This window comes from Vombatus ursinus, unplaced genomic scaffold (assembly GCF_900497805.2).
Source record: "Vombatus ursinus unplaced genomic scaffold, bare-nosed wombat genome assembly UNPS02014768.1, whole genome shotgun sequence".
Classification (NCBI taxonomy): domain Eukaryota; kingdom Metazoa; phylum Chordata; class Mammalia; order Diprotodontia; family Vombatidae; genus Vombatus; species Vombatus ursinus.
This window is the reverse complement of record NW_020954546.1, coordinates 6,373,631-6,383,827: the sequence shown is the minus strand read 5'-3', so window position 1 is coordinate 6,383,827 and position 10,197 is coordinate 6,373,631. Positions and strand designations below refer to the sequence as shown.

The following is a 10,197-nucleotide window of genomic DNA, read 5'->3' as shown; positions in this document are numbered from 1 at the left end:
ATTTTTCTGTTGAGCTCTGGTCTTTTTATCAGGAAGGTATGGAAGTCCCCTATTTCATTGAATATCCATCTCCTCCCCTGAGAGATCATGCTCATTTTCGCTGGGTAGTTGATCCTGGGTTGTAATCCAAGCTCCTTTGCCTTACGGAATATCATATTCCATGCCCTACAGTCTTTTAATGTGGAATCTGCAAGGTCCTGTGTTTTCCTGACTGTGGTTCCATGATATTTAAATTGTTTTTTTTTTCCTGGCTGCTTGCAGTATTTTCTCTTTGACCTGGTAATTTTGGAATTTGGCTACTATATTCCTTGGCGTTTTCAATTTGGGATCTCTTTCAGGAGGTGATTGGTGGATTCTTTCTATGGCTATTTTACCCTCTGGTTCTAGGACCTCAGGGCAGTTTTCCTTTATGATTTCCTGAAAGATACTGTCCAGGCTCTTTTTTTCATCATGATTTTCAGGTAGACCAATAATTTTTAAGTTGTCTCTCCTGGATCAGTTTTCCAGGTCAGTTGTTTTGTTGATGAGATATTTTACATTTTCATCTATTTTTTCATTCTTTTGTTTTTGTTTGACTGATCCTTGCTCTCTCATAGAGTCATTAGCTTCCATTTGCTCAATTCTAATTTTTAACAAATTGTTTTCTTCTGTTAGATTTTGTACCTCCTTCCCCATTTGGCCAATTGTTTTTTTTAGGGACTTGTTTTCTTCAGTGTACTTTTTTTCCAGTTGGCCAATTGTATTTTTTAAGGATTTGTTTTCTACAGTTAATTTTTGTCCTTCCTTTTCCAAGTTATTGACTCTCTCTTGCATACCTCTCATTTGTTTTTCTATTTTTATTTCTACCTCTCTCATTTGACTTTTAAAATCCTTCTTGAGCTCTTCTAAGAAGGCTTTTTGGACTTCAGACCAGTTCATATTCCCTTTTGAGGTTCCAGATGTGGGTTTGTTGACAATGTTGTCCTCTTCAGAATTTCTGCCTTGATCTTCACTCTTCCCATAATAAGAATCTATCATATGTTTCTTTTTGCTCATGGTGTTTGCTTATTTCCTGGCCTTTAGAGATTGGGCTCTCCTGCTGGGGAGCAGAGGGCACTGACCCAGGCTTCTTGTGTTGGGAGCCTAGGGCCTGGTCGATGGTTTTGTGTGCTGGGTCCTCCAATGTTGGCAGTTGGAGGCTGTAGGATTCTGGCGGTTTATCTAGTGTTAGGCTGGAAACAATATTGGAACTCTACGGGTAGGATTGGGTAGTGTGGCTCCTGGAGATTTCCTACTCACCCAGGCCTTTCCTTTCTTTTGCTTTCTTCAGCTTTCAGATGGATGTTGTAGGGTGTTTATCTGTCTGGGGCCCCTTGGAGCGCTGCTTCCCTTAGTTTTGCTGAGGCTCAGGGAGAGTCAGTTGCTGTAGAATGCCAAGGCACTGGGTAGTTTTCCGAGTCAGTTTCCACCGGTTCCCACACTCTCAATGAGGCACTCAGGGTCCCGGTGTTGGTGTTTGCCTGCTCCACCACCTGGGCTTCACGATCTCCTCCTGGTATGCTAAGTTGGGGCTTTCCATTAGCTTGCCGGGATGCCTCCCGTTCTGTACTGCTCCCCTTCCCCTACAGTAAGAGGGGTCTTTCCAGTTAATCCCTCAAGCTACCTGGGCTATTGGACTGCTGCTCCCCATCTTTCTTCTGGTTCAGCTGTTCCAGGGTTTTTTTCTGGGCTTTCAGGGGATAATAATCCAGATCCTAATCTTTCTAAGGAAGTTGGGAGAGCTACCTGAAGATCACTAGATGAGAACAACTTGAATTTGGAGAAGATAGCAAAAATAGATTTTATGGACTTTGAAGAACAAAGTTATTGAGGGAGAATGGTAGTGTAATACTCTGCAATTAGCAATGGGAGTCAAAGGGTATTCCAGTATCTCCAACTGTCTGGGTCAGTTGTGAAGAGATTTGAAGTATCCACCAATTGAGGGAGTTATTGGGAATGGGTGTCACAAAAAATCAAATATTTCCAATTGTCTGTTGATTAAGTCCATTTGCACAAGTCCCCCATAACTGAAATGCACTCCTTCCCTACCACCACCTCTTAGAATTTCTAGCTTCCTTTAAAACCCAGCTAGAGTTCCATGTCCTACATGAGGCCTTTCCTGATTCCCCCAGATACTAGACACCATTCCCTCTTGCCACACCCTCAATACCTTATATCTTATATATATTTTGTATTTATATGTATACATTTTGTTTCCTGACAATAGAAAGTATCTTGAGGGCAGGAATTGGCTTTGTTTTGTTTTGTATCTCAGTGCTTGGCACATAGTAGGTACTTAATTTTCTACCATCACCTCAAATATGCCAAAAACAAATCCATAATCTCTTCCTCAAAAAATTCCCTATTTCTATTGACAGCAATAGAAATTCTTTAAGAGAATAAGAATTCTCTTAGCTACTCAAGCTTGAAACCTATTAACGTTTTGTTTTCATTCCGTTTCCTCAACAATTGCCTTGTTCCATTGATTTTAGTTTTTTTTTTTTATTTTTGATGGGCTTGTGGTTTAATTCATGTAAGGAACTTCCTCTATCAAAACAGATCAGCAACTCTTCTCTGATAGTCTTAGAAAATTGTCTGAAGAGGTTACATCACTTGGTAGAATCCACAGCTTGTGATATAGGATTTAAACCCAGTTCTGTCCTCCAAGGCCAGTTCTCTACTACACTAATGGTGTCAAACTCAGAAACGGCAGTTATTCAACTGATTCCTGAGGGCTGCATATTGACTTGGAAAACTATCCATTAACATTATGCTTTGTTATGTTGTTTTCATTTTATTAAATATTTCCCAATTACATTTAATCTGGTTCAGGCCATACTTGAGGCTGCTTGACAACTCTGTATTATACCAAGGTGCCTCTCAGTAATACTTTTCTGAGTAATACCGAGTAATAATACCGAGTAATAATTCCGAGTAATAATACTGAGTAAAACTCAGTAATACCTTTCCCCTTTTCCACTCCCATACTGCCTTCACTCAGCTTTTCATTAGACTGTAGTTCATAGACCACATTTCACCTGGATAATTATAATACACTCCACAGTGGTCTCCTTATTTCCAGGCTCTTCCCTTTGATTCATCCTCCATACTGCCAGCAAGGTAACTTTAAGTACTTTTACAACTGTGGAAACAGAGGTTCATAGACTTGCCAAGTCACTCAGCTAAAAAGTGTCAGAACTCTGATTGGAATGGGGATCTGCATTCTTTCCACTATACCCTTCTGCCTTTGCATGAAATTTTCCCCAGGTACAAGAGATTTCTTCTCCCTTTTTGGATCTCTCATATTATCTTGAACCTCTCTCATGTGCTTATCATGACTTATAGTCATTTATATTTTTCCTCTTACAAGAAATAGTGCAAGCTCCATGAAAGTAGGAACCAGGTCCCATCATCTTTGCATTCCCAGCTTCTAGCAGAGAATATTGTACTTAGTATAGGCACTTAACAGATGTTTATTGATTTGCCCTACACACATTCCACGGCTACTGTGAGGATCAAAGGACAGGAAAGAAAGTACTTTACTGTATATCGAAAAGTGGCAGCTAGCTGGAGTAAAGGATAGAATACCGGGCAGGGAGAATCTTGGCCTTGGACAATTACTAGTTCTGGACAAGTCACTTAATTCTGTTTGTCTCAGTTTCCTCATCTGTAAAATGAACTGGAGAAGGAAACAGCAAACCACTCCAGTATCTTTGCCAAGAAAACCCCAAATGGGGTCATGAAGAGTTAGACAGGACTGAAAAAAAATGGCTAAAAAACAAAACAAATATTAAAGTACTATTTGTTATTATTCAAACCAATTTCTTCAAGCATTTGATTCATAAATGGACTCCCTACTCAGAGACCTTTGCATGATACAACTTATTCCTCTTTTTTCTTACCTGCTTTAGATTCCTTGATGTTCTTCATTATGTGAAAGAAAACAGCCTATGTTTGAAGATATAGCTAATTAAGAAATTAATAAACAAAAGAGTATGGCAGCTTGTTTCAAGCTGGGAAAATACTTAGAAGTCCAAAAAAGATAAAAATTAATGATCAGAAGAAGCAGAAACTGCTGATGGTTATCAAAGCTCTCTGTGCCAAAGTTGTATTCAACATACATGGAAAGAGTGTTGGACTTAGAATCAGAAAGATCTTAATTCGAATACTGCCTCAGATACTAACTAGTTCTGAGACCTCACCCTCCACTTAAGTAACTTCTCTGAACTTTAGTTTTTTCTCAGTAAAATGAGGGAAATAGCCTCAGCCTCACAGGATTATCAGAAGCAAATGAGATAATTAAAAAAAATTTGCAAGATAAAAGTGTGACCTATTGATCCCTCTACAATCCCTTCCCCACTTTTCCCCAGCTCCTTTTTTGAATGCTTTTTCTGCTTACAGTTGTGAACATTAAAGTTAAAAAAAAAAAAACCAAACCTTTCTATTCTATTACAGTGTTGATGGTTTCTTCTGTTTAATGTTTATTGGATGTGATTTAATTACCTTCAAGTCTTTATCTGAGTCACATTGGAAGACAACAGGACGAGTCATTCTAAGTAGTGCTAGAATTAAATATTGAACTACACAGAATGGGGACCTGCAAATTCCATTGATGTGGGCAGGAAGTGGTTAATTAAGTCCACGGACAGCTAGCTAGTAAAGACTCACTCAGCCAAGCAGTTCAGGGTTCAGAAAAGTCAGCTAGAAGAGAACAGGAAGCCAGACACTGTGGCAAGATTAGGGAGCAAAAACCTAGGGAAAGGTTCTGGGCAGTAACAGGATTAGGCCAAAGAATTTGGACAGCAAAATACAGTATCTAGGCAAGGGGTTTAGATCCAGGTACCAGCAGCAAGAATGGGGCTTGAAACTGAGCTGACCTCTGAGGCAATGGCTCCTTAAACTTCCTAAAATCACATCTAGCTAGGTTGCCAAAGGGCCTAAGTACACAAATGGGGAAAGTGCACTTACTTGGCTGGAATAGGGAACTGAGGAGACTGGGAGCTGGCAATACCTGTTTCTTATAAACTTGCAAAACCCGATTGTTGTTAGATTTATTTAAGCAGTTTGTAGTTCCATTGTTTGTCAGAATTTTTAAAATGCTTTAAAATAAACTACAATAGCAAATTTGTAATTATTGTATGAAACTATATTTTAAAATTTAAAACACAAACATGTTTGGGGTCATGGAGAGTTGGACACAATTGAAATGACTGAACAAAAATGTGGTAGATCAAACATTCAACTAAATTCAGCAAACATTCACTATGTATACTTTTATGACCTATAATAGGAAGATATATGTTCAGGTAGGATGCAGATTATCAGCAATGACTCACATGAAAGGAGGTATAAAAGAAAAATCAATCAACATCTATTAAGTACCTACTATGTACCAGGCACTGTGCTAAGACATCATCAAGGAAATGTATGATGAAAAAATGAAGGCCAACTGTAATGAAAACTAGGTAAAACAGACGAATTGTCCCAGTATTGCATCGGTATCCATGTAATATTAAAAGACTAAATGAAAGCATTTAACACATTACTCTTCAATGAAAGATTTATAGAAGGACATGGACAAGAATTTTAAAGAATGAGAAGGCATGAGTCATGAAATGGGTCATGATCTATACTGGTAGATGACATAACCACATCAATGAAATCACAGATTTAAGGTATATTAAAACATGACAATTTTATGGACAAAAGCACATTTTATTACTCTTACATTAACAATGAAAGTTTAAATCTGTAAAGCACACTAAAAATTGTACATATTTGATTACTACAAAAGATATAAGTGGAAACTGCTTTGGAGGTAGAAAATTTGTCAGGAGAGGGAATCTCTACCCATTTGACCCTCCAAGTAAAAATGCTTGCATATTAATAAATTGCCACTGACAAAGTTTGGCTTAAAAAATTGTATATATTTTAACATGCTTCCCAAGTCTGACTTTTCCCCTAAGGAAGGAAACAAAATCATGAGTCTTCAAATTTTCTGGAAATGTGTTTCTCTAGCAAAAAAGGCAGGATACTCAACAGTACATGTTATTTAGAAATACAGGATTTGAGTGTAATGAGACATCAGTGATAAATATTTGGTAGTCATCCGCATAGAAGGTTAAAGCCCATCAAATAGAAAAGCTCTCCAAGGAAGAAAGTATGGAAAGAAAAGGGCAGGTGGCTAAGGACAAAGCCTTAGGGAATCCATGTAGTTAGGGATCAAGAAAAAATAATGAAGAAAACAGAGAAATTGGAGAAGCAAAAACCAAAATAATTCTGTTTCCTGGAACCTAAAGCAGAAACCAATCTAGTTTACATTTATCTTTCTTCTTTAACACTTGTCTGTGCTACTCATTGGGTACTTAATTATAGATTGACTGGTTAGGTACATCTTTTAAAATCATTCTTTTGTAATGTTATTCTATTCTTGTATTGCTCTTTAACTTGGTGTGTATTTAGGTTCCTTGTGGCATTTCTACTTCTTTGTATCCTCAAAAGTATCTAGAGTGCCACATAAATACTAGATCCTCAATACTTTATTTTTGTTGAAAATAGAAAGGGACAAGTGTTGTGGGAAATGCTAAGCAAGCTGAATACCATGCCTCCAATCTCCTTTAACCACAGTTTGCCCTAAAGCCTCTCTCATTTTAACAGGGAGAACCAGACTTGATCCCAATTTGTTAACATTAAGTCCCCTGCCATACAAACACATAGACACACACACAATAACCTGAGTACGAGTCCTGCTTCTGACATGTAAGAGCTGTGCGTGACTTTGGGCAAGGCTCCCAGACAACTAAAATTCACAACTGCAGACCACTTGCCATCTGCAGTGATAGCAAGTTGCATCAGCCAGATCACTGCCCCAATGAAATCACAAGTCCAGACAACACACACACACACACACACACACACACACACACACACGTGCCCTTTCTGGATTTATAGTTCTGAAGAGAAGGCAACCAACTATACAAAGAATGCCGCATTTAGATTTTGAGTTAGTTTGTCTATGAAAAGATCAAGCATTCAGCAGAGAAATTATCAGAAGCAATGAACTTGCCTCCTGGACATACAGATAGTCTCTGTTCTTCTACAGACACTTATTTATGTGGACAAAGAAAAGAGGTTAAAAGAGGGAGGAGGTACACTGAACTCTAGAGCTGTTTGGTGATTAGCGGACAAATGTTTTGCTTACTCCGTAACAAAAATTGTGCAAAAATATGCTATAGGGCAGCATATTTAGATATTCAGATATTGTTGTACCTTGCACAAGGTTCCATAGTCAAGGGGATTACAGAAAACGGTAGAGGTCAGGAGATTCCATCAAGATGGGCTAACAGCTTGTGGGAGAAGGAAGGAACAAGATGTCTGTCACAGTACCTTGTTAATGTTACAAAAGGTATAGTGCTCCTGGTCTCAAATCAGAAGTCTGACATGCGACTTCCAAAGTGGAACTCCTTCACTGGAGTCAGAGTTGAGAGACGACTCTGACCTTCGCTATTTGTCCCAGCACCCCTAATCTATCTGGTTCTCCGTTCAGTCACACTGTTCATACCAGGCTGATTACACCACTTACCTTCCTCTGAGTGTGATACCTCAGTTGTTTACAAAGAGTATCCTAAGATTAACAAGCAGAATCAGCATAAAGAACGTATTGTCTTCAAAATGATGCTGACAAAAATGTCAGTAGAACATGTACTTTGAGATATTTTTATAGTAGTGATGAATTTACCCTGAATCACACACATTGCTTTATCCCGTTTCTCTAGTTCATTCATTGTTTACTGAGATCCAACCAACCACTTAGAGCTGGATGACAACTACCAAGGATTAGGAGCCCATGACCAGGTTAATTGGTCCATATCAAGGATCAAAGCTATAATCCTGGTTTTACTAGTTTCATGCTATAATTAGGTTAATTATGATAAATGCAAAGCAAATGGTTCTCCAGTTATTTGATGCTATATACAATAAAGTATCGAAAGTTCCTTGACAACTTTCTAACAGCTAAAGGATTACATGACCCTATATTCCTGGGTGAGTAAGGCTGATTGTCTTATAGCAAAAACAAACAAAAAAGCTTGTAGTCATGTACCTTCATAAAATCTGAAGTGGCATAAATGAATAGTTTCCCAATCCCCTTTGAACCAGGAGTAAGGCCTGTCCTAAGAAAACTATAAAACTGGCAACCATCTTCAGTGATAATTGTCCACCCTAAGTACCCATCATCCCAGTCCTGCTCTTCGGCTCAATTTTCTTAAATTATCCCTAATGCCCAAATACCTCCTTTATTTCATTCCTTTGAGGCCAAGATGTCAATTAGCTTAAATGGTCAATTAATTCATATGAAGGGCTTACAGGGACCTTCTACTAACTTTTTGAGGACAGTCGTCTTTCTCCTGCCTTTATATCACTCATTAGTCCTAGAAACGGTAGAAAAGTAGAGAAGGCATATTTTTTTTGGTGAGAAGGTGAGGCTGCTCATGTCCCTTTAAAGTACAGCTGACTTCAACGTAGCACCTGACTCTAAGACAGATGTACTTCTATGCCCCAAAGAGCTTGTCAGTGGATAATTAAAAGGAGTAAAATAAGGACATAGCCTTCCCTAACATTTTTTCCATCACAGAGATGTGATGATGATTATTAATATATGCCTCACATTTACATAGAATTTTAACTTTTCAAAGCACTTCACAATAACCCTGCAAAGTGGGCATAGAAGATATCCTCAATTGACAAATGAGAAAATTAAGGCACACGCACAATTAAACAGGCACATACAAAAATAATTTGCATTCTCATTGCAATTGGCATCAAAGTAGGACATTAGCTGTCTCTGTGTTCTGACAACGTTTTGTGTTTCAGATGTAGATAAATGCTCAATCAAGCCTGTAGCTCTTACTGGCATTGGGCATATACTGGCTGCTCTGGGAGGAGGGATGGCAAAAACTCTTCCCGACTCTAACTTGTCCTTACTCAGCAAGTCTGCTCTTGTTCTATTCCTGCTCTCCAGCTGACTGAGCTAGTTTTAAATAAAACAGTCATTTCTGAAAACTTTCTAAGCAGCACATCCCTCTGGCTCATAGTAGAATAGTACTCTTGTCAGAACAATCTAGAAATATATTTCCCCAGTGCCTGAATAAAAAGGCCTGGATTTATTTGTACAATCTGTTTATGGCTCTTTTGACACCAAAAATAAACAAGTAAATATGTAGTCATTATTTCTCATTGTAAAACACAGTTTTTAACTCATTTCACAGTACATTTATGAGACTTCTAGATTCATTTTCTGCAGTTCAAACTCATTCTGCTGAGCCTAAATGTTAATGCTAATAAATCAATCCCCTAAGTATCAAGGCCTCTGACATTTATTTTTTAATAGCAAGAAATAATAAAACATATTTATCCCATTTTCACTTACATGGTTCAATTATCTTGTATTTTATAGAGGCACATTTATGAATATTTTCTTACTGTAAAAAAATGTCTAAAATTTCACTGTTGTTTAAGATTCAGGTCATATTTCTCTAACCAGATGATCCAGAGATTTTCTACAAAGTGATACAAACTCGCTGTTAAGCCTAGATGAAGTGCCTGTTAAATTACACATATGAGGGTACTATTTAGTGATAGGGAATGGACCTGTGATCTCAATGATTTTGGAATTCCAAGAAAGGAACTCATTCTACCAAAGCAAGTTGGTACTTTCTCTGCAACTTCATCCCCCTAGAAGGGACAGCTAGGTAGCACAGTGGATAGAGCACTGGCCCTGGAGTCAGGAAGACCCGAGTTCAAATCCAGCCTCAGACACTTACAAGTGACTTGGCAAGTCACTTAACCCCAAATGCCTTTAAAAAAAAAAAAAGTTTCCTAGAATATTGACCCTGGGTCAGTATGAATCAGAGGTAGGACTTGAATCCAAATCTTCCTGGCTCTAAGGTCAGCTCTCCGTCCACTATACAACACTGTTAATCAGCATCTTAAGAGCTACTCCCCATAAACATTTAACCAAAATTATACTAACTTAAAAGAAGTGAGATAACGTGTCTCTTTAATTCATTCATAGAATTGAGTAATTCAATGAGAAGACAAACTTGAAGCAACATAAAACAATCTGTTATCCAGGCCTTTAAAAGTAGTAGTTAGCTGCTCTTCTATTGTTCATATTCGTCC

The 10,197-nt window shown here is 38.1% G+C and overlaps 1 protein-coding gene across 1 annotated transcript in view; it reads right to left on the bottom strand.

Annotated features, from left to right (window-relative positions):
- Positions 1-10,079: 10,079 nt before the first annotated feature.
- Positions 10,080-10,197, bottom strand: part of LOC114043448 — a 32,444-nt gene continuing 32,326 nt past the window's right edge. The window contains exon 17 of the mRNA XM_027862595.1: positions 10,080-10,196. Coding sequence (XP_027718396.1) covers positions 10,179-10,196 — 18 coding nt within the window. The 3' untranslated portion in view covers positions 10,080-10,178. The remainder of the gene's footprint in view (position 10,197) is intronic.